At 36.9% G+C, this 25,956-nt stretch overlaps 1 protein-coding gene across 1 annotated transcript in view; it reads left to right on the top strand.

The window, feature by feature from the left end:
• LOC118744862 (zinc transporter 1) overlaps positions 1–23,125 on the top strand; it is a gene marked incomplete at its 5' end in the record, with an annotated part of 119,796 nt that extends 96,671 nt beyond the window's left edge. The window contains 2 exon segments of the mRNA XM_036478248.1: positions 21,439–22,183; positions 22,257–23,125. Coding sequence (XP_036334141.1) covers positions 21,439–22,183; positions 22,257–22,948 — 1,437 coding nt within the window. The 3' untranslated portion in view covers positions 22,949–23,125.
• Between the last annotated feature and the right edge of the window lie 2,831 nt (positions 23,126–25,956).

Raw genomic sequence — 25,956 nt, 5'->3', positions numbered from 1 at the left:
AAAAAATATTGATTTTCAAAAATTCTATACCATTTCTACGAGAATTTTTTTCCTCCATATAAAATACATTTAAAATTTTGAGCTATATCTTTTTCGGTACAGGACAGTCCTAGGGGGTGAGGGCATTAAAATTCGGACTATACTTCTTTTTGTTTTACAACCCTAATGTACATACATGCATACATACATATAATCTTATCTGCTATTTATACAATAAACCACCTCAAAGCCAGGCAAAACATATTAGAAAAAGGCCTATAATAAACATCTAATAAATAATGCACATAATAAATTCGTCATACTTATCAAACAAAAAGAGAGTGAGTGTTAGTAAGCAATTGACATAGCGACTAAATTTGGCAAGTTTAACTTGCGTCAACTGTAGTTACTAATACACTTGCATAAATCGATCCAAAGCCCCACCTGATATTGGCCGGGGTCAATAAAATAAAGTCTAGACATCACCCAAGTGATATTTAATGAAATGTGGTAATTTTGGCATAATTATTAAAAAAATATAATAACTGAATTTTATAGTTTCCGCACTGCCACTGCTGATGGCGGAATTAGATTTAGTCAATAAACCATTTATTTGATTTAAGGCATCCAATCCCGGACCATTTTGCGAATCCTGGGATTTCGGTATCTTCAATTGGTAATCCCGGTATCCCGGGATATTTCGGGATGTTATTACCATTAATTAAAATATGCTAAGAAACTAGTTTTGTAGTCTTGCTTTAGTGCAAATACCTGAAATAAAAATAAATTTGTGTTTTTAAGCAAACACTGAGAAAAAATCAATCAAAAATCGGTTAATATTATCAAATTCAAACTTGAAAAAGAATCAATGTGATTTTTGGTTAATATTTTCAACAGCCTTGGTTGATATTTTCAACAATGATTTGGTAATATTAACCACAATTTTGTTTACATTAACCAAACTTTTGGTTGACGATTTTTGTATACGTTTATGTTCTGCACTTCACAGACGCTTTTTCATAGTTCGGAGATACAAAGCAAACATTTTTATTATCATTTTAAAATGTTGCCTCTGACGGGATTAGCAAGCATTTATAGACATTCAGCTACAGCCGCTTTAAAAATGTGTCTTCAAATGTTCCAGTTGAATCAATTTTCTTCGTCGTTTGATTTGGTTCTGCACTTCACAGAGGCCTTTTCGTTATAAGGAATCGCCAAACATTCGTACTTCTGGAAGCGAACAAATAACAGCAAGCACATCTGCTCGTTCAGCCACTGTAACACATACGAACTTGATCTCAAATGTTCAACTTGAATCATATTTCTTACAATCGGCTTCTTGACCATGAAAAAATCAAATCATCACTTGATTGAAAAAACCATTGTGCTTTTGGCTCAGTGAAGAAATCTCTTTATTTTATTTCAGTTTAAAAAGCCAATTACTAACTGAATAAACTAAAATCTATGGAATTGAAATATGTCTATTAATATTAGTATGCCACAAGACAATTATGTCATGTCTCCGATTCGCTTCAAACTTTTTTTATGGGTTTTATACATGAAAATCCAAAATTGTATAGATCATATATATATCTGAAGAAAAATAATGCCTCATAAATATGTTATATATATTTTAACATAGAATAATCGTAGTGTTAGAACTGTAATATATTATTTGATTATTTGTAGGGTTGCATTTTATAATACTTTTATGCCATTACAGTGTCTGAATGTCTTTTTATTTTAATTTGGTCGTAAAATAAATTATGTCCCAGGGTCCCAGGATCCCGAGGGCTTGATCCCGGGGACTCGAAATTCAATAAAGGACTCGGGACTCCCGGGATTCGGGATCCCGAATCCCGGTACTAGATGCCTTAATTTGATTACACTTTAAGAACGCTAAAACGACATACAAAAACGCCGACACACGTAGATTACGACCCTGTATACCGTTTTTCAAGATCAGGTCATTTTCGCAAGATATTCTTTTGCAAAAACATCAAGCTATCAACGATAAAATTGATCGATAAATAAAGTTGTAAATGGTCAAATGAAGATGCCTAATAATCTCCACACAAATATCGATGGTCCTCTGCAATAACGACACAATTCAAAACTTCATATTTTTCAGTGCAGCCTATTAAACATTTTGTGTTTCGTAATTCAGCAATAATATGTCTATTAACGTACTTATTCTGAATTATTTGCAGTCATTCTGTAGGGAAAATTTGTAAGCTTTCCGCTATATAACTCAAAAACGTGAAATTTTTAGCTCTGCCGTCATTGCAGAGGACCATCGTATGATTTCATTAATAACACTGGTCTACAAGGGTTTTGCGAATAAGACGGGACCTGGTGTTTCCGAACGGATTTTTCGTGCTGAACACGAATCTGGGGTCCAAAACTTCCCATCACGTCACGTTTTCGAGAAAAAAGGGGTTGAAACCCCTAAAAACAGCGTTTTTGGACATTTTCGAAAAATTGTAGAGCCGAACCCTAACGTGCTACAAACTTTGCATATGTCAGAAATTAAAGGTAAAATTGTGCCCTTTCGAATGAGCCTTATGCCAAGTTGATCGCATGTGCCCTTGGAGCAGGGGGTGTATTTGTGTCTAGGGGTGCAGGAAAAAACAGCGTTTTTGGCCATTTTTGAAAAATTGTAGAGCTGAACCCTGACGTGCTACAAACTTTGTATATGTCAGAAATTAAAGGCTAAATCGTGCCCTTTCGAATGAGCCCTATGCCGAATTAATCGCATGCACCCTTAGATCAGGGGGTGTATTTGTGTCTAGGAGTCCAATTTTTATATCCACCATATTCGACCCGTCATCTTAAATTTTTAAAATCTAACTGCAGATTCGTAATCAGCGACTTTTAATATAGTTAAAACCTTGGCATTATTAATTTTCTATGATCGTTTAAGATTAAATTCTTTCTGTGATCAATTTTTCCTGCACCCCTAAACACAAATACACCCCCTGCTTTAAGGGTGCACGCGATCAATTCGGCATAGGGCTCATTCGAAAGGGCACGGTTTAGCCTTTAATTTCTGATATATGCAAAATTTGTACCACGTCAGGGTTCAGCTCTATAATTTTTCGAAAATGGCCAAAAACGCTGTTTTTAGGGGTTTCAACCCCTTTTTTCTCGAAAACGTGACGTGATGGGACATTTTTGACCCCGGATTCGTGTTCAGCACGAAAAATCCGTTCAGAAACACCAGGTCCCGTCTTATTCGCAGAAAAAAAGTTGAAATTTGTAGACCAGTGTAATTCATACATGGCGTATGAGTAACATTCGTTCCTAGTCATCTTCTTCCACACTACAAAAATGCTCTGTCGAGGCTGCCCACCTCTGCTCTGTACTAATTATATAAAGAGAAGTTCTTTTTTTGTAACAAGTCATCTCGCGAACGGCAGGTCCGATTTTCATGAAATTGTGTATATAAATAGCTTTCTGCAGCCACCATGTCAAGGGCCAAAACAGTTTACTTTTTTTCTGGTAAGTAGACCAGGGGCGGCTCGAAAAAATCGTATTTATGATGCGATTTGATTGAAATTTGGTCTACGTGCTTATTGCCTGGATTAACATATAGGATAATTTTTTCTGATAAATGGACCAGGGACCAATCTATTCGAAAAGTCTTATTTATAGTCCGATTTACTTGCAATTCGGTACACGTATTATGGATAAACAGAGAATATAATTGAATGACAGTTTTACAATTCGAAAGGTGTTTTAAGGCGCCGGAAAGCATCCGGGTATGGGCTATTTATCTATCTTTATTATCTTCAGTAATTATATAAAGAGAAGTTCCTTCTTTTTATGAGAGGTGATCTCGCAGACTTTCCAAGGATGGTTCTAGGCTGATAATAATTTCGATATCTCTGGAAGTGTTTGTGGTAGAGTTCTGGAACTTGATATGGAGATATTTGAAATCAATCCCATATTCATGGAGAAAAGGGATGCTACTGGAAAAGGGGGCGTGGCGCCTTCCAAATATACTGAAACTTCTACCTATCTGTAAGTACATATATAATTCTTCGGTACGTGTGTTTGTGAGCGAAATCCTCCTAACCGACCGAGACAATTTTAATGAATTTATGGTATGTGTTTGAGTGGGTCCCTGTATAATTTATGTTCTCAACTTAAAACGCCAGGTGGCTCTGGAGTCGAGTTATTACTAAAATCGTATTTATTATCCGATTTGGCTCGTATTCGAGATATAAATATATTGCTAACGATAGGGCAATACTATTCAAAAAAAAAAAGCTACAAGGTGGCGCTGGAGTCGAGTTATTGGTAAAAATTGTCAAGTGAAGTCTTTCGGAGACACCAGGGGTCAAAATCAAATTAGCACCGTTAAATCAACCACCAGAACCATTGCCGTGCTTGCTTTACGGCGACTAAACAGAATAAAGAATTCTTGATTCTACAAATACAATTGTTAGATATTTAAGGTATTTCGTCTGAAATAAGTCTATGTTTATTGGATTTCTGTGGACCAATGATACTCCACATTTTGAAATAGCCACCACGTGTACTAGTTACAAAGACTCAAAGACGATTCAGCACAAGAACTTTTTCACGGACATAACGCTTTCATTAGGTTATTTAAGACGGCAATGGAGGATATGCCTTCTGAAGACCACAAAACCAATTGTGAACTTGAATTGTTGATGAAAATGTTTCAATAAAAAATTAATTTTGGGAGGGACGAAGATCGCCGGGTCTGCTAGTATTTCATAAAAAAGAAATTATTACGTGTTTTCATTTGATCCTTTACAACTTCATTTATCAATAAATTTTCTTCGCTTATAGCTTGATGTTTTTGTAAAAAAAAGGCTTTAACAAAAATCAAAAGAGTTTACAAAAAATCTTTTATCTTTAAAATTTTTCCCCAGTTAAAGCGTGCATTTTTTTCATTTACAATGCAAACTTAAAATGAAAATATCTTGCGAAAATTACCTGATCCAGAAAAACGGTTTCGGCGTTTTTTATGCAATTTCAAAACCTGAAAATTTCTTTACTTTACGTCTTTGCTTTAAAAGTGGCGTAAAAAATCCATTTTATCCTGGGAGCTAGCAGTGATCAGCATTGCTATTAGGTTAAGCGGCGATTAAGCACAACCTCCAGCAAAATAAAACAATGCAGATAGTACGTAATGGCCTTAGCTGAAAGGCAGGTCGCTGCAGTGATTCGTGTTTCAGGGCACAGCAGCATTCACGGCAACAAAAAGGCCGACGAGTTAGATTTATTCCCGTGGGGTACGTGAAAGAGGAGTCGAGAAACCGGGAATACGCGGAGGGAAGTTGCTTAGGCTACCTCTTGACGCCCATTTCCCGCCAAACACGGTACCGTGTAGAACTACCGGCATAAATCGTATGGACTGCTTTGGGAACTCAACTCTTTCGAGCCTTTCAAGTCACCGGTACCTGACGGAACTATTCCTGCTCCAAGACAGGAATGACATTACTCAATTAAAAGTAAACAAAGCCGAATAGAAGGATAAAAAAATTGCCAAAACAGCTAATTTTCTTAATATTCCATATTTTGATAGGAAACGTGGGTAAGGGCCTTTTTCTCTAGAAGGTTTTAAAATTTATCTGCCCTTCAAACACAAAATTTGTTCTGAAAAAATGTGCTTCAAGGGAAGATAAGTTTTAGAGGCTACTTGAGAAAACCGAACTAATTGTGTTAAATTGTAAAAATATACGATTTATAAAGAGAATTAAAAATAAAATTTAAAAAGCTGATTTTTGTGAAAGTATTTGTGAATTTCAGTGCAGTTAAAGTTTCTGAGACGTTGTTTACTTTAAGTTGAGAATTGCCAAAATCGGCAAAACCAAAGTAGCGGTTTACCGAATGCGCCACCTTTGTTCTCTACATCGTGTTCCCGCCCAGATGCAGAAAGCGGCAGAGTTGTCAAATAGTAGGGTGACTCCTATCTATGTCATCTGCATAGATAAAAGATACGTACCAATGGCCTGGAGGCAGGTAAGGGGACTTTTCCAGAAGGATTTTAGGCCAATTAGTCTCCCTTTCTACTGAAGACCTTGGAAACAGGTTTTCTCGGGAGAATGTAAGCTTCCCAATATCTGCCAAACTACAAAACGTACATTAAATGTATCCGATTTCGGCTGTCTTAACGGTTATATTAAGAATAATTAAAGTATAAGCTGAGATAATTCAATTAAATAACTAACTTTAGCGTAATAAAAATTCTATTGAAAACGCTTATCTTTCACATGAAAACAATGCAATACGCGAACACGTTCGCCGGATATAAAAAGTTTGACTTGACACTTATTTCATTTTATTTTAACAGGGTGGGTAATGTACATATATTTTTTCAGAGGAAATATCGAGAGTCTAACACACTACTACCCGGGGGTGAGCTCCCTGATAAGTAGAAATTTTACAATTGTCATCGTTTTTTTTTTTGTTCTTTTAAGTATCATAAAATAATGACAGGAGCAGGTAATAATGTATCTTTGTACTTTGGAAGTATTTCACAGAAAAAATGTACTAGGTTTAGCCTTGTTTTTACATGCAGCTAAAGAGAATACATGAAAGGCCCGATTTTTTTTTCATTCAAAAAATATCAATATTTTAAAATCAGTGACACCTTTACCTGAAAAATGTTTGCTTATCAAGGAGCTAACAGTAAATGTAAACAAGCCGCAATAATTAACTCAACCTGTTAAACTCTCCAGCGTGCAAATGGACCCATCGGTGTGAGCTCCTTACTGCTTAAAACCTTTGGCATGAAGTATGGAAATTTTCAACACCAAAACCAATTTGTCTGTTACAGCTCGTAACCAAAAAAAAGTCGCATTTAATGCGTTCATTGGCCCATTAAATTATTCAGTTGAGCTTCAGTTGCATTCATTTAATATTCAAGGTTAATCAATTTTTGTTAAGCAATTAATTTTAGTGTTAACGAACAACGGCTAAAACAATAAAACAAACCCAACCAATAATAAAGGCAATGTATAGTAAAGTCGATCTACAAAACTTACAACCTATGTAAAGAAGACTAAATAAATTATGCAAATAAATTTCGTTTCAAATTATATTCACATATGATTTAATAAATGATGGTACGAAAAGAATTATTTGCTACCTTTTTCATTTAACCAGATTTCGTAATGAGATACTTGCATAAATATTTGTTTAACACTTTTTATGCGCGCCTACAAACAATAACACATTTATAGCCGCATTTACACAGCAGATGCTACTAGGTCTAGCGCATTGCCAGATATTGTACAACGACCGCAGCGTTGACACTCGATCGACCAGGCACGCGCCAACTTGTGCGTGAAACTCCGCCAAGCGGCAGTAAACCAGTACAGTAGTTACAATTCGAACCGCACCGCGCCGCGCCAATCCATTATTATTGACGAGCATGTGCGGATCGCATTACCTAACTTGCATATTTTATAAGCAAAAACAAAAACAAATTGCGTCAACTGGTTGGATGAAATGAATCGACAAATGTGGGTAAATATGTAGGTGATATAGCAAAATTGGAATTTTCAGTGATTTTTGTGTGTTCGTTTTATCAATACTTTTGAGGTGAATTTATTTTCAATATATGGAGTGCATCCAGTGGGGCAATGGTTTGAGATTACTTAATTGTTACCAAAAATTATAATGCCTTACCTATAAATACCATTTGCCGTTAGAAGGGGACATACATATGTACAAAAAGTTGATACCTGAATTTTGTTTGCCAACACCAAGACGAAACCAAAAATTTTAGCAGAAACTAATTGTCAGAATTCAAGGCCAGAAACTGACTTAAAGTTCTTTGCCACATAACCTACTGTCAATTGAACCTGGCTCACCCCTACTACGTAGTCAAAAGAATGCATGTGAAGATTAAAATCATCAACCTTTCCAAACACCGTTATGTGATCCTCGAATCTTCTAGGCTTTAATATTCTTTAGAAAAATAAATCACAAAAGAATATCGGGAAGGACTACTGAAACCTGAGGACGCAGTAATGTTATCAAAACTTTTCTCATTTAACCAGGGGCTGCTGCTTTGCGAATTTAACTCCAAGTGGGATTCTAATTGTTGCCCGTTCCTAACAGCAAGGTTACTCCGCTCCCTCAGTGTTTGTTGTTTTTTAGGTTACCTAGTGATGGCATGATTAATCGAATAACCGATTATAATCGGTTATTTTCATTCGGTTAACGATTTAATTGTATCAAAATTTTCCTTTCGATTAATGGAGCGATTAACCGATTAATTTACAAAATAGTCGAAAAGAATCCATCAAAAATTGACTACTTTACTCACACAATAATGTATGAAATAAAATGACGTAGTGAAACTTGGCACTCTTACCGTTCAATAATATTAGCGACAATAAGAGTGTCTCCTCTACTCGGTACATTTTTTTCTTTTTAACAATACAAGTATCTCCTCTACTCGGTACATACATAGGTATAATTTTACAAGCTTGGAGACTTTTTACATTCTCGTATTCTGGCAATTTTTTTAACGATATTTTTGCAAAAAACCGCAACACAAGTTTAACCTAAGCAGCAACTAAAAAATCACAACCTGCACATATTTTCATTTTATTTTCCAAAGTCGATATTTTGCATTTTCTTCCATACAAAGCATGTTCCATGTGTTTTTATATGAAACAATAAACACAAAATTGCCAAAAATCAACGGCAAGTGCCAGATACTTCTATCATTGCAATTTTTATACAAAAATTTAATGGGCTACAAAACTGCATACTGGAAATCTTTTTAAGAAATCTTATTAAAAGGAATGTTTGCTGATTTTCTTTTTAATATTGCACAAGGTTTTACATAATTTTATTTTTACGGGTTTTGCCAAAGAATAAACTATATTTAAAAAAATAATTAAAATTAAATAACAAAGAAAAAATTGTTGTGCTGCGCTTATAATTCTGACACAGGGTGTATAACGCATGGCATACTACTTTGCATATTTTTATTTATTCTTTCCCTTCGTTTTTAGTTTTCTTGATTGTATCCGCACTGAATTCACGGCGCAAGTTTCCACATTTTAACAAGAAATGTATCCTTGAATAAAACACTCAGTTTTTATAACTAATGTAAATGGCTTTTATTAATTTTCCATTTTAATCGAAACGACCGATTAATCGGTTAATTTCTTACGATTATTTGCAATTATTAATCGAATGCTTTCGATTAATCAATAAACCGATTAATCGATTATTAATTATTTTTGCCATAACTATGGCTACCTTAAGCGCTATGTTCGGAATATCTGCAAATGTAAGTCCGGCCTCTTGCACTGTGACCCTAGCAAGCTTTCACCTGTTACAGGTGACAGTAACAGTATGCAAAACGTTTTTTCATAACTATTACTGTCCCTTAGTTAGTAGTATTAAGTATCATCGCAATTTTCGATTCTTGTCCAACTAAATCGTCACTTTTACCTTATATTCCTTGGATAGTTATCTTTGGTAAAGTAAAACACGCGCTCTTGCTCTTATATAATTATGTATTTGTGCTCGCTTTGCGCACGATATACTTACATACACGTCGCTCTATTTGAAGGCAATTTCCAAATCAATTATGAACTTCCTGGTTGTTGTTGTTGTTGTTGTAACAGCATATAAATTCCCCAAAAAGTGATGCTAGAGTGACAGTCCTTGGCTAGATATGAATCTGGATCGTTCCGGTTACGTAGAAACGACTGTCGTGGGAACGATGAGCTTCCTAGTCTCCAAGTCCACTGGCTTGGCCATGTCGAACGAATGGACAGAAACGCTCCAGCTCTAAAGTATACAACACGGGTCGCGGTACTGGTACCAAAGGTAAGAAAGGCTTCCTCTGCGATGAAAAGATCAAATGGATAAGGATTTGGTCTTACTTGGCATTCCCAATTGGCGTCAGATGGCACAGAAGATAAACAACTGACATGATTTGTTGAACTCAGCCAGAATCGCTAAGATAAGAAGTGCCCAAGTCAGGGGTTTATATATCGTAATGAAACTGAGTAAATAGATTGCTCAAGATAAATTCGTATTGACAATGGAAAAACTGCATATCAACCACGCGCAGGTCCCTTATAAAGGTATTTACTTAGGTGCGTCTGTCCAGCGAGAATTTTCCTGCTACGAAATTCCTGAGACATTTGAAGTATTTTCTCTCAATGAGAGGTGCTTGCAAATTTTTACGCGAACGCAAAATGTGGCGAAACTCCTTTTACTCCCAATAGTTCTGTTCGCCATTCAAATAACTTGTACAAGCTTTTACAAGTTGTTACCAAATCGCATTCGTTTGGACAAAAATCTTGCAAAACTTGCAAGGGGAGAGCACAATTTTGGCATTTCATTTGGAAGGGAAGTTGCGAATTCCTGCTAGGAAAATGTTTACCAGCAAGAATTTGCAAGAAAGACTGTGGCACAATAATTTTAATTACCAATCTAGTTGCGATATACTAATGAAAGGAGTATGTAAATATTTGCTTACTTAAAAAAATAATTTAATTAGATTTCAAAGGCACTCGGCTGAAAAAGCTGTATTCGTAATCGGAACGCAGTCGACACCATTGTTGATATAAGAAATCTGACAGTGACTACGTTAAGAAATTGAAGCGTATGTTGAAGAAAATCAGAATAAGAAGACATATACGTGAAGGTCCTGTTTTGTTTTTCACTTGAAAGTATTTAAAAAAAAAAACGTATGATTTCGAAATGCAAACGTGAACGCCAGTTGGCAGAGAAGTTTGCAAATTGTTGTAAATTCGTGTTCGCGCTAAACTTAGTGTATTAGCCATAAACATTATTTTATTTTACTTTATTTTGCTTATGGTATTCCACATAATTATTTCAAGTTAATCTAATTTTTTAGTGTTGATTTTAATTATAAAAGCCACAAACAGTACAGTGATTAAAAGAAAGTTAAAATAATAATTAAAAGAACAAACAAGTATAAGTCTAATGGCGTTTTCTTTTCTACTGAAAAATGTTGCCTTCTTGATGCCCTCTACGCACAATTACTAAGGACAGGACATGGTAGGCAGGGGAACTTAATGAGATAAAGTAATGTATATAGTTATAAGTGGGCGGTACAATGGCCATTTTCCAAAATTCCAGAATAACCTTATATCCTTTTAAGAGATTGTTGTGAGTATCAACTTTGAGTAAATTAACGTCCTTAAATTTCGAAATATCAAAGTTTCAGCTAGTAATATTGCGGTACTACATAAAAGTATCGATACCAGTATCTAATATTGGCATTGGCATCGGAATAAAATATCGATATTTTATCCTTTTGATTGAAAAAATTTTTGACATAATATGAATGATGCAGTTGATGAAAATTAATAAGAAATCTTTAACAACTGCATGCGCAATAAAAAATACATGAACAAGTAAGACAGTCCAAGTTCGGGCGGAGCCGTACATTAAATACCCGGCGCAAGTATTATACATGGTAAGCTGGGGTGGTTTTACCCCTATTTTAAACATCTTCGATAGAACGTTCGGTTAGACATAATGAGATAAACTTATATAGTCAAATGTGGGCGGTATCACGCCCATTTTCCAAAATTCCAAATAATGTTACTTCTCTTCAAGGGATTGTTTTTACTATCAATTTTGAGTAAATTAGCGTCCTTAAATTTCGATATATAGAAGTTTCAAGCATTTCTGAAAGTTACCGTTATATGAAAAGTGGCCGTAATTTTAGTCCGAACTTTCAGCGTTTTGCTTTTATGTGGCAAGCACAATAACCATACCGAGTTTGGTACAAATTTGTAGAACGGTTACCGGATACATATATGTGATCACAAGTTGCCGGTGCCACGCCCATTTTCCAAAATTTTATCATAAACGTATTTCCTGTTAAAGAATTGTTGCAAGCATCAATTTTGAATAAATTAGCTTTAATATTTACTGATTTATCGAAGATTTTGTATTTCTCCTAAAGTACCAGGTTCGGAAGGAATTGATGCAGCGGTTACCAAGATATACACATTAACCATAAGTGGGTGTGGCTACGCCCATTTTCCAAAAATTTATAATATTCTTATTTTTCGTCTAAAATTTATTGTAAATATCAATTTTGAGTGAATAATTTCAGTAGTTACTAAAATATCGCAGGTTTCGTATTTCTGAAAATTATCGTTATATGGGAAGTGGGCGTGGTTAAAGTCCGATTTCGCCCATTTTCAATACCAACCTACCTTGGATAAATGGAAACCTACATACCAAATTTCGTTGAGATATAACTATTTTTGCTCGAGTTATCGTGTACACGGACAGACGGACAGACGGACGGACAGACAGACATGGCTTAATCGACTTCTCTATTCATTCTGAGCATTTATGTATACATTTGTCTATATCTATCTCGATTCGTTTTGGCTGTCACAAACAACCGTTATGTGAACAAAGTTTTAATACCCTTGTGCACAAGTGCGCTCGGGTATAAAAACAAGTCAATGTCGGTACGCTAACAATATCAGTAAACCAGCCATTGACAATATGCTTATTTCAAAATTAATACATGAAATATTGTGTAAGTTTAGGATTTTTGTCACTCATACGGTGTTCGCATGAGGCGATTTTACAGGCAATTTTAGAGGCGATAAGTTGAATCAAAAGTTGGCTGCACCCCAACTTCATTGGAAGCGATTAATTGAAAGACCGTTCACACCAGGCGACTGTTGCTTTAAACTGCTCTTGGCTCCATCCTTATCCATTCGTCCTGCCAGAAATGCGATTGCTTTATAACTATAAAGAGACCAATTTTGAAAAAAGGAGTGTTTTTACGACGATATGTACATACATTTTATACGGTTGACAAACCGGCTCGCTTATCTGCATAAACCATCTTTATTTGCATTAACTCATGCATTATCCTCTTTCGAATGTGATTAAGCGGCTAAACAAATGCATACACATTTCGTGCATTTGTTCGAGCATCGAGATATAATTTTGTATACATATTTCATAAAAGCTATGGAGGTCTCCACTATAAGAGTGGTATATTTGAAAAAGTAAAGAGTTCTACCTTTATGCTAAGTAATACTTGTTTTACCCCCTAATCGATGGGACCATTTTCCAAAGTCAGTCCACCATTATTCACTCAAAGTTGTGCTCGGAACACGATATGACTTATGTATAGGGCTGCCAGACGTCCCGGTTTTCCCGGACATGTCCCGGTTTTAGACTATTTGTCCCGGTGTCCCGGTCCAACCTTAAAATGTCCCGGGTTTCGTTTAAGTGTCCCGGTTTTCGATTTGATCGCACAAATTTTGCATAAATAAGACTACACTGAGAGATAAAACGCGTTATAATATTAAGAACAATTTTATGAATTTACTGGGGGGGTAACATGAATATTTTTTATTTGATTATCGTTTTAAAATGTTCGTATTTAAAAACAATACTTTCATACCACGCACATGTGGTGTTGAATCAAACTGAACATTTGAATGCACATTTACATGTCTGGCTGTAGCTGAGTGCATGAAGATGCTTGCCACAATTTGCTAATTTCCAGAGCGTCAGGGTTCAAATCCCATTACAGGCAGCATGGAATTTAAATATTTTTTTTTTTTAACTTAATTATAAAAAAGCATCCGTTAAGTGCAAAGCGCTTCATTTTAATATTGGGGTATTTCAATTGAATAATTCTATACTAAATACCAAAATTTGTATACTTAAATTTATTACGAGTTGGGTTGGTGCTCTTTCATATGCGATTTTTTTTTTAAATTCAGCACGTTTTGCACGAGCAATAGTTGATGATTAATATAAGTATGTACCTAAATACGTTAAAATGGCATGCACAGAGTTTTACAATTATATTAAGCAATTGTATTTAATTTTTTTCTTTCGTGAAACCTAGATTACTTATAAGTACCGTGCCGTACAAAATTATTGGCTCGGAGACTCTTTCATCTCATCACAATTTCTAATCAGATCTTTTAGAAAAATTTTGAAAATGTAGCTTTTGAGCCGATTAGTAAAGTGCAAGTCTGAAGTTACCAGAAAATTTCGTTGATTTTTTGCAATTATTTATTTTTTTCTGACAGTGTCTTCCACATACAAAAAAATGTCGAACATAGTTTGTATGGAAGAAACTCTCAGTAAAAGCAATACCAAAAATCAACTAAATTTTTATGGGCTGCAAAACTTTATTTTCAAAATTTTTATAAACAAGTCTGAATAGAAAGTTGCGAATTTGTATGCAAATTTATTGCATTTTCCCGAGATTTTACAGTTTAGAAATTTAATTTTTATGTTTTCTGATGTATTTAGTATAAACTGTATTTTTATAAGGAACAAAAACGGTACATGCATTATGAAAAATTCTCTGTGCTTTAGTTGTGATAAATTGTTTTGTTTTGCTGGTGTACGTTGTAATGATCTCATGATCTCATGTTTTTATGTTTTTGTTTTTGTTTGTCAAAATAACATTTTACTACATCCTTTCGTACGTAATTTTTGTCGAAACGAAAGGGAAGGGAGCGAGAGGCCTCTCCCCCCTTAAGTGTCCCGGTTTGGCAACAGAGATATCTCGCAGCCCTACTTATGTAGAAACTGCATACGGTCATAATCGCATACGCTTCACGCCTGATTTGCTTGTTTTGATTTTGTTTTTCTTGTTATTTTATTTTATGTTACTTGAAAATATTTTTCACTATATGAAAATATTGAAAAAGGATTTCATTTGGGTTAACGAAAACGACAACTGTAAAAAATATCAACCAATGCATTCGAACAAATTGGTTTTTCTGCTGCTGCTGCTTTTGTTCATTCGCCAACTACTCCTGCGCAACTAACAATGCGCATGCAAATAATGCACAGTGGTCCGCTATGGATAAAATGCGCACTCATAAGAAACCGGCGTTGTGTATTTGGATCTAATGAGAATCCGGAGCTTGGAGTTGTGGTTCGTCGCAAATGGCTGCATTTATCATTGTTTTTGCCTACTGTAAAGTCTGATGACATCATGGACTATGTTGCTAAATATGCTGCTGTCGGTAAGAAGACAATTGTATGCTATAATCTGGTCAAGAATTTAGAATCTCATTGGCTCTTTATGAGAAAATTGGAGACAGCGAACTTTGTGTGTTTAGGTGACTTTAATTTATGTAATATTAGCTTTTGTCCACAGGTTTCACCCCACGTCAGAAGGAATTAACGGGGTCATGTGACTTGTGGTTCCGAAGTTATGGCTGATAAAAAATTCCAAGCCTAGGTTAAGTGCTACGCCCCCTTTTACAAACTCATTTATATATACCTTACTATAAGCACCTGCCAATGATATGTCTGCATACCACATTTCAAGTTCATGTGACTGACTAAAAATTCGACGCCTATGTTATCTGCCACGCCACCTTTTACAAACTCATTTATATATACCTTAAGAAAAGTGTCTACCATAGATATGTTTGCAAACCAAGTTTCAAGTTCATGTGACTTAAGGTTCCGAAGTTAGAGCTGATAAAATAATTCACGCCTATGGAAGGTGCCACGCCCCCTTTTCCAATACCGCCCATTTTTTCCATGAGTATAGAATTAATTTTATTTATCTCGACAGCATGTTCCAATGCCCTACCACAAATATTTCAAGAGATATACAGCATGAAAATTTTAGTTAGTATATGAGGTGCCACGCCCTCTTTTCCACTACTGCCCATTTTGCACTATGCCTATGACCTTCCCGGGGTAAAAACAAATAACTAAGAAAAGTTTCGTGGGATTCCGTGCAGCGGTTCAGAAGTTATAAGGTAATAAACAAACAGACATTCGCTTATATATATATATTGAGGTCGTTCACGCTTGCCTGGTTATCAGCTTATGTGGTTATGTGGTTATATTTTTTATTTAGTTTCCAACAATAAAATACACTACACAATAATAATTTTTAACCAGATAACCTAATAACCATGCAAGCGTGAACAACCTCAAAGATTTCCTGGAGAGCTTTATCGATAACATATTTTCCTCACCCCACCCCTGCTACTAGTTTATCTGAATCATACTTAATTAACAATTTATAATGTATTGAATTACTACAAATCAATGTTTTTTTAATGAGTTAAACCGAATTTTATATTTAATATTTATTAGCTCTAATACTAATTTCAAGCTCTCTCATGCGGCCAGTTACATCTCCCCTCCAAATCAGCATCATAGCCCTTTGGTATTGAAGATTGAATTTTAATAATATTTTGAATTACCAACTGCTAGTCAGACGGTTGATTTTAACTATTCCCGTTATAATTTTGCTGAATTGAATAATTTGTTTGAGTTGGATTGGAAATGTGGTTGTAACTGGTTGCTACGATATTTTTAAGTCTTAACCTTTGATATTTGTGTGGGTGACATACCAATTCTTAATTACTAAAGGACTCAAACGTATAAGGAATATGAAGAATAAGTTCTACAAAAGGCAAAAGCATTCCAACAATGGTAATTCGCGTGAGCGTTACGTGTTTTATAGAGCTGAATTTAACAAGCTCAATAAATCATTGTATAGGAATTATATTCGCAGCGTAGAAAGCAATATTAAATGTAAGCCCAAGTTCTTCTGGAGTTATATTAAATCAAAGAAAAATTGCTCTAACCTTCAATAAGACGATACTGCACGGTGTGGTGCGTGATGAACGCTAAGCCACCACCATTATCTCGCTCGCGATCTCGACGGTGCACGTTGTACCCGGCACAATTCAACAATGTCTTGTTGAACCGTAGCTAACAATATACCATGCCTTCCCATGAAGACGGTTATCTCCTCGATCTTGCTGTGAAGGGCGTTACAGTTGAATTGAAGGAGCTTCATGTGGTTCGGGAGACGTGTAGTTATGCTGGGTGTGAGGGATGTGTGTAGGCTTGCCTCCATTGGCTGTGCGCGGTGCTGTGGTGGTAGTGGGTGGCGTCGCAGTTGGGGTTTGCGGCCGAGGAGCTCAACTTGGGCCCTCGAAGTTCCTCATCTAATCTCGCGTGGTGCGCAGACCTGAACATGCCCTAAAGTGGCACCAGCCAAGGCAGGTGTTGCCCGTGACTGATGTCACATTACGGAATATCCAGGTCTGACATACCGTGCAGATTGTAGGAGGAACTAGGAGTTGTTGGCGGCGGCGTGCGGGTGGTGGTGCGGTTGTGTCTGTTATGTGGTCTGTCGTGGTTGTGGTGTGGTCTATTATGTTGTTGTGTTGTGGTGCTGTGGCGTCTGTGTTGAGCTGCTCAGTTTGAGCAGCAGGGGGTCACAAAAGATGTAGTCCACTGCCGATGTGTCCGTAGTCCTGAGCAGACTCTGAGGTGGCTCCACCCCTTGTAAGTATTGCACTTGAATGAGGTGGAGTTGTGGTGTAGTCGTCTCTGGCATACACAACACGTGTAGGTTTCTGGCCCTGGGTTTGACTCGACTACGTCGCGAATGTAGCCCGAAACAACAGCCCGTGGTCGAGTAAAACCCGACTCATTGCGGTACGTAGAACCGGCGGTCGTGGGAATGTGGTATGAGTGTGTATTTGTACTTGATTAAAAAATGGTTGCATACCATGCATTTTTTTTAATTGGGAGCTAAACAAATGAAAAGTAATTTTGTTCTTCATTTGGTTTTTGATCTATTATAAACTCATTTCTATTTAATTTATTAACAGATTTTATAAGGCGAAATCACTTGATTTCAGCATGATTTGCTTATAAGTAAATTACAAATGAGCTGAAAATTATGATAATGTGAACAATTTTTTAGTTGCACAAAGCGTTTGTTTAAACGTTAATTAATTTCCATAGAATCAAAAAAATATATGGAATTTTTCATGCCTAACGAAATCGCATACTAAAGACTTATTAACTGTACTTTTCAGTTCAGACATCTCTACAAAAGTTGCGTTCCTTATTCCCAGAAATAGTCAGAAAAAGTCCGAAGTAGTCAGACTTAGTCCAAAAAGCGTTCCTTAACTCGAAAATGACAGCAAATATGAGATAGCAACACTCAGTGAGAGTGACTCTCTTCAGTCCGAAGTAGTCAGATTTAGTCAGAAGAATTTTTACTGGCAAAATCTTGAAAAGTGTCAAACTCAACTGAATTTAAATTAACGGAAATTAAAGAATACACAAAAAGTTAGAATTATCCAAAAAGTAAAAAAAGTGAATTGAAAGTGGAAGGAGGCAAAAAAAAGGAACAAATGCAGTTGGGCTCCAAATCTCAAAAAACAAAAAAAAAAAAATTGGAATCGATAGAGATGGTTGAGCTGAGTATAACGGTATACTTCTTTTTTTGGGCAAACAACAACAACAAAAATTATCAAAGGTTAAAGTTCAAAATAAGCAATTTTTGAAATCAAGATTTCTTAAAAACGGATGGATGTATCTTGAAAATTTTGATCTCATTTAATAGGAAATTTGATTCCCTTTAATTTGGTGTACTTTATATATATGTTGTATAATTCTTACAAAAATTGAATTAATGAAAAATAATTATAAAAAAACACCTTTTGCAGAGAACACCTTTCTGCGTAGGCGACCTTCGGCCGCACTTTGGGATTATAACCCTCTCAACGTAGCATTCTCTTTCTGTGTTGCGAAGAAAAGGCACTGAACACCTTTTGCAGAGAACACCTTTCTGCGTAGGCGGCCTGCGGCCGCACTTAGGGATTATAACCCTCACAACGTAGAATTCTCTTTCTGTGTTGCGAAGAAAAGGCACTGAACACCTTATGCAGAGAACTCCTTTCTGCGTAGGCGGCCTGCGGCCGCACTTAGGGATTATAACCCTCACAACGTAGAATTCTCTTTCTGTGTTGCGAAGAAAAAGCACTGAACACCTTTTCCAGAGAACACCTTTCTGCGTAGGCGGCCTGCGGCCGCACTTAAGGATTATAAACCTCGCAACGTAGAATTATCTTTCTGTGTTGCGAAGAAAAGGCACTGAACACCTTTTGCAGAGAACACCTTTCTGCGTAGGCGGCGTCGGCCGCACTTAGAGTTTGTAAGCTTTTTTTTTATAATTATTTTACATTAATTCAATTTTTGTAAGAACTATACAATATATATATAAAGTACGTATAGCAAATTAAAGGGAATCAAATTTTCTATTAAATGAGATCAAAATTTTCAAGATACATCCATCCGGTTTTAAGAAATCTTGATTTCAAAAATTTGTTTATTTTGAACTTTAACCTTTGATAATTTTTGTTGTTGTTCTTTGCCCAAAAAAAGAAGTATACCGTTATACACAGCTCAATCATCTCTATCGATTCCAATATTTTTTTTTTTATTTGAGATTTGGAGCCCAACTGCATTTATGCCAAAAAAAATTGATATAGTGAGTGTTTTTTGTGCTTGTGCTTGTGTGAATGTGTTTTGTACATACATTTCTATTCTTATTTGACGTTAGTTTTGTTGTTGCAATCTTTGGACTAAGAATTTGGTTTTTTTGCGTTCCTTTACTTTTTCCTATTATTCTCTTTAATTGAGCGCATTTTGCTTACGCTCTTGCATTTTGACACTTTTCAGATTCTAGTCCGAAAAGGTATGGAATGGACCTCATGTGTCTGCAGAGTTTATTAATGCAGCGTTATAGGCTGTTTTTGCTTACGCGTAAAAGCACATTTAGCGCATTTAGCTCTAAATGCTACTCTAAATGTACATTTATCCATACAAAATTCGTCACCTAAATGCAACTAAATGCAACTCCATTTTTGCATTAAGAATCTAAATGCTAAAAGCAACCCTGTGATCTTCCAAAATTTCCACGATTCGAACATGGTTTAAAGAGAAAAAGTTGCATCATTGCTTTTTCGAGTATACAGTTGCTAGCTACGTTTCAGTGATCGCCGATCGAGATTTCTTTTATTTGCATTACATATTTGGATAAAGAAAAGTTAAGCAAATTCAACATCGATTTGATGCTGATAGAAATCTGGATCAATTTGTGATCAACTCGGTTCGTTTTGTTTCCTAATTAAGTGAGAAAATTTTAATTGACAGCACCGACAAATGAATATATACACAAACAAATTTTCGGTTATGGTTAAAACAATACTAGTTTTTGTATTGAATTTTTGGTTTAAAATTTATTTTCTCCTTTTCAGTAGGGTTTTTGCACATTATCTCCTGCGTGAGAATTGATCGTAATATATACGCATCTAAATAAGAGACTGGAACACGGCTGTTTGTCAAAAGCATACGATTTCGAACTCGCGTAAATGTACATTTGCTAAATGCTATAGCATGAACGCTCTTCGAAAACATATGTTCGAAAGTGCTAAATGTTGCATTTTTAATGCAGCAAAAACGCTGCATTAACCACAATAAATTCAGTTTTCTTAAGTTGAATTTGGTGTGCAAACTCGACTTTAGTGCCTCAAGCTAATCGATATTTCACAAACATCGATGAATATGCAGATGGATCGATTTGTTTGCTACTGAGTGTACTATCTCTAGCAATTATAATAACCAAAAAAATGGGGAAAAGAAACAGTGCGTTATCGTTGAAACAAAAACTTGATATAATACAAGCAGTGGCTAATAAAACTGATAAAAAGAGTTTGTCCAAGAGATACAACTGCGCTTTATCTACTATAAATAGAATTGTTAAAAATGGAGAAGCGTACAAGAAAGCTGCACAGAGTGGAAGCATTTATCGAAAACGGCAAAGGAAAAGTGTACACGAAAAGGTCGAAGATGCACTATGTCAGTGGTTTAATGAAAACAAGACTCAAAATGCAGCTATATCTAACACGGTGCTACTGAAGAAAGCGAAGGAGTTCGCGGTAAAACTAGAAGATGACTTTTATCCCGGATTGAACTGGCTTTTTAGATGGCGAAGGCGAAATGGAATTGGTCCTATGAAAGTCAAATGCGAAAGGGACGACAGCTTTATCGACGATTCTTCTATTAATATTTCCAGTCCTTTGCAGGAAATATGCAAAACGGAGTACAACTTATACTGCGATGAAAATGCATCTGGTCATGAAGGATCAACTACGCAAGAGATTAAAGAAAATTATCATGAGCCTACTGAATGCAGTACCGAAGAAGAAATCTCTCGAATAATAACGCCGGAAAAGCCTATTGAAGATGATTGTGCTCCTTCCATAAATGAGGCTCTACAATCGCTACAAGTTGTCAAGCGTTTTTGCGTTCTTCACGATATCGAAATTAGCTCATTATTTAGTACCGAGGAGAAAATATTGCAACATTGGAAAAGAAGTAGAAACGAATAATATATACTTTACTTTAGCTGTTAAGAGTTCCACTAATTATGAGTAGAATATACGGCCAAATTGTGTTAATACATATTAATTTATTATACAATAGTTAAAAATAAAATACATTTATAAAATAGGTAATATTTGCATATACATTCATCATATACATATATAGCATTTTTAATATGCATGTACCTTTATTATTGCCTATCAGTAGCAACAAACAATAACCTGGTTCAAAACTTTTCCATTGCAGCACAGCAGAAAACGTGATGACAACTTTGAAGAGTACATCAGCTCAGCGTATGCCGGCAGTAATAGTAATTTATCCCAAAAGCCGAATAAAGATAAAATTATAGTGGTACATATGTCTGGACCTCATTCAGCCTCAGCGACACGTCATCGCCGAGAAATGAAGTTGCGTAATACATTCGGTTGGACTCGTATAGACATACTAACCATGCTGATTGTTTTCATAATCCTCGCATCCCTTTCATTTTCACTGGTCGTGGAGGCGTTGCAGACTTTAGTACACATTGATCATCAAGATACAATGCACTTGCCAGTTATTGTTATGGTACTAGGTTTTTTTGGCCTTATCTTAAATGGATTGACGTATCTATTAATCGGTGGATATACAATGCATCAGGGGAGCTTTTTGCATGTGACACCTAACGGAGATGTAGTTCTGGATCGTGTGCTATCAACCAGTGGGGACTTACAAGCCGATGAACGATCACTCTCAAAACCGAACAAAGAGAACATAGACAACGACCGCCAACTAAAGGATGACCTTAAAGCAGAAATCGGACAAGTACATTATACACCAAGAAGGCAAGGTGGTGTGGAGATGTTGCGAGATGTTTCTAGTACCATATTCGTAATCGTTTGCGCATTAATTGTGTACATGGCGGAAGATGAAGAGCACACAGCTAAATTCATCGATCCCGTACTTTCGATATTTTCATGTGTGCTTTTAGTCTCGCTAAGTTATCCTTATAGTAAGTATTCTTTATATTTAGTATTAACATTTATGGAATTCGATTAATGTTATAATTCCTAACTCTTAAACAGTGAAACAGTCTTGCCTAATTCTCCTGCAAACGATTCCTGGTTCCATTGATATGGTAGACTTCGAGCGCACATTAGTGATGAAATTTCCTGAAATAGTTAGCTATCATGACCTACACATCTGGCAATTATCGGTGCATAAATCCGTAGCCACTGTGCACATAATGTTCCAGAACCCACAGCTTTATACCAAAATCATTGATGATGTACGCTCTTATTTCCACGATCGTGGAATTACTGAAGTCACCATACAACCAGAATTTCAAAGCCCAAAGTCGCCATCTATAGAGTGCTTAATGCAGTGTAGCGCCACCGATTGCGCAGACAAAGTATGTTGTAAGGACTCGCGCACTGATCTACGTGAAGTAATCAGCGCATCTCCCAATGGTGATAGCGATTTACAGCTTTACAAGCAAAATACATGTAATGATAGTGTGGAGTCTTCTGAACTCCAAGATTTGCAAATCGTAAAGGTCCAGAAAATAGCAGAAAATATCGAAGAGAACACAAAATTTGACGGGAAAGAACCGACCGAAAAGGCCCCAGAAAGTGTTGAAGATAAAGTCATCTCAAAACCTGTAGCAGATTCTATTGAAGAGAATGTAGCATCCACAGCAAAACATGAACGTACTAAAGAATGCGGGATAACAACTAATAAAGAAGTCAAAGAAGTAGGAACTGGAAAATGCAGCTGATAAAATATTGTAAATGTATTTATCAGGCAGGTTCTGCAATTCACTTACGTGTGAATTTCAACAAAATGCGCTTTGAATTTACATAGGCAGGGGTTGAAATTCACGCGGAAGTGAATTGCGGAACCCGCCTGTATATTATACATTTTATGTAAACTATTATAAATTATTACTGCTACCGTAGGCATGCATACATACTTAGTTTAAAATTTATATTTTAGGACAATGGACGATGCAACTTAAGTTGTACCAGTTACAATTGTATGTAAGTTTTCGTATATGCGCATATGTATGAATGTACATAAATAAGTGTACAAAGAAACTGTAGCTCTAGTTTTGATACGTTTTAAAGTGCTGATGAATTTAAATCTATTACTAATTGTAACTTAAGAAATTTTTTTAATGCTACTAGACTTTTAGCCGAATAAGTACAAGTGAACTAATTTAATTTTAAGCACGATTCATATGTATGTACATATGTACAGTTTTGATAAGATAGGAAAATCAAGTATTTCCCAACACCCATCATCCGTGTCATCGTTGTTTAAGATGAAATTATTTATATATTAAGAGACGTGTGCACATTGTACCATAATTTAATGTTGCAAAAAAAGTTGTAATAGAATGAGAAATAAAGAAGCAAATATGCATATACAAATTACTATAGATAATAAACTGTCTCATCATAACGATATCGGAGGCAATTGCTAATGACGTCTGGGAATGGAATAGATGACTTGTGCTCGAAAGTAAACGATTATCTCTCCAAGCTTTCTCGCTTCTTCACTGCAAGGAGCCTAACCCTCTCCCCTACAAAATCCTCAGCTACCCTTTTCACCATTTGGACGAAGGAGGTCAGAATGCACTATTCACGTCGATGACGGACCAATCCCAACGGTGAATAACCCGAAAATCCTCGGAGTAACCTTCGACAGTCTGCTCTCCTTCTCGGCGCACAATGACAATTAAGTACAAAGCCGCAGCAAGGTTCTGCCGGTTCTGAACTATGCAGCACTTGTGCGGTACCCGAGGACTAGTAGTACGCAGTGAATGAAGCTACATACCAGCCAAAACGCGGCACTCCCGACAGCGACCGGATGCCTCCTGATGCTGCCGCAACATCACATGCATGACGAGTGCCCGGCATGCGGAGAGACATCTCATGACTCGAGACATCCCTTCGCATGCCCACTGAACCCCACCCTACTTACGCTTCTGTCCTGATGGGCACACCCTATTGAAGCAGATCGCTTCTTGGGTCTTCCGTTAGTTGAGTTTGATTACAACGATTGAGGGACTAACCGATCTGGGCGGAGTTGTTGTAGCGCCTTCTAACGTGCCTAGGGAAGGGCTAAAGTGACAACCCTTGGTGAGATATGAATCTGGGTAGTTCCGGTTACGTAGACCCGACTGTCGTAGGAACGCAAAACAGCTCGTCTTCACGCACCGCAAGAAAGAAAGAAAGGCTTAAGGGCCTGGAAACACCTCGCCTGCTCCTTCTACTGGCAAGCCATCATTCAGTAGCATGGACCAAGAGGAAGAATATAGAGTACCCAGACGTCGTAGCCGACCAAGAGCATCCGAACTGATAAGACCAGGAACTATGTGTGACATTTATCGTTAGTACCTGTCGTCAAAGACGACCTAACCTTACGGTGCTCAAAAGCACAACGTATCAACTCAATGCGATGATAAGCGCCCCGAAATGCAAGCATTTCGGTACCAATAGGCGGTGTGGGGTTCTACCCGCATTCGGGTGTTAAATGACCACCACCACGAAAACCTCGCGAAGGACCGTTCCCAATAACAGGCCAGTAAGTATAATATGCTACGGGGCCCCTGTTCCCCGTGGTACCAGAATAAGGTATCTGGTCAGACCTCGAAAGCCGAAGACATTCTGCCACTTGAGCCTCGCTTCGACTCAAGGACTGGCAGCTTATGGCTGGGTATCCCAGGGCTGCCAAACCCGTAATTCCACTTACGCGGAATGCACTGGGTGAAATACCAGGAACTTAAGATCATTCACGTAGAAGACGCCTTAGCATTCTCCAACAAACGCAGCAGTGGAGCAAAATTTTCCTGGGTCGTTCCGGTTACGTAGACCCGACTATCGTGGGAATGTATACCGTTGTTTTGTTTGCTTTTAGAATGAAAAACATACATATACTATTTCTTATGGCGATTGTGTTTCTACAAAAAATGTTGCCTTCTCATCGCCTTCTTCTTAGTGTTTGTGCGAAGAGGGCAAAGAGAAGGTTGCATTTTTCGGTAGAAACGAAATCGGCATTACTTTTTTCCTTTATTTCATACAAAAACTGAAAAAAGTGGTTAAAAATAGACCAAAGAAATGCAAATGAGTCAGGGAAGTACTCTGGTCATTTGACCGTCTGCATAACAGCTTGGTGGTCAAAGAGAGTAAAATTGAAAAATATTAGAGCAAAAGTGCCGTGATCCCTAGTCATATGATCGTCTGAGTAACAGCGCTCTAAGTAGTGAAGAAGGTGTGCACGAGGCCGCACTCAAAGACAATGGAGTCGATGTAACACTGAAATTCATCTTCTTCTTATTTGGCGCTGTAACCGCCCAAGCGATTTCGGCCAAGTTCAACAAAGCACGCCTGTTGTTTCCTTTCCGCGCCAACAGACGCCATTTGGAAATGCGAAGTAAAGCCAAGTCCTTCTCCACCTGGTCTTTCCATCGCAGTGGTGACCTCACTCTCCCTCTGCTACCACCAGAGGGTTCCGAGTTGAATACTTTCCGAGCTGGAGCGTCGGTGTCCATTCGAACGACATGGCCAAGCCAGCAGAGCCGCTGTATTTTAATTCGCTGCACTATGTCCTTGTCGTTGTAACACCGAAATTATGCGGCTGAAGAACCATAAAGCTGCGGGAGCTGACGGCGTGCCAGCTGCGCTATTAAAGTTCAGTTTAAAATATTCCGACGAACTGATAACCTCCTCCTTTTTTGGAAGTCGGTTAAAAATAGAAGAAATACAGGCAAAATGCGGCAGC

Source organism: Rhagoletis pomonella, unplaced genomic scaffold (genome assembly GCF_013731165.1).
Source record: "Rhagoletis pomonella isolate Grant_MI unplaced genomic scaffold, Rhpom_1.0 Rhpom_scaffold_00008, whole genome shotgun sequence".
In the NCBI taxonomy this organism is placed as follows: Eukaryota; Metazoa; Arthropoda; class Insecta; order Diptera; family Tephritidae; genus Rhagoletis; species Rhagoletis pomonella.
The sequence above is the reverse complement of the archived record's forward strand: the minus strand, read 5'-3'. Positions and strand labels throughout refer to the sequence as shown.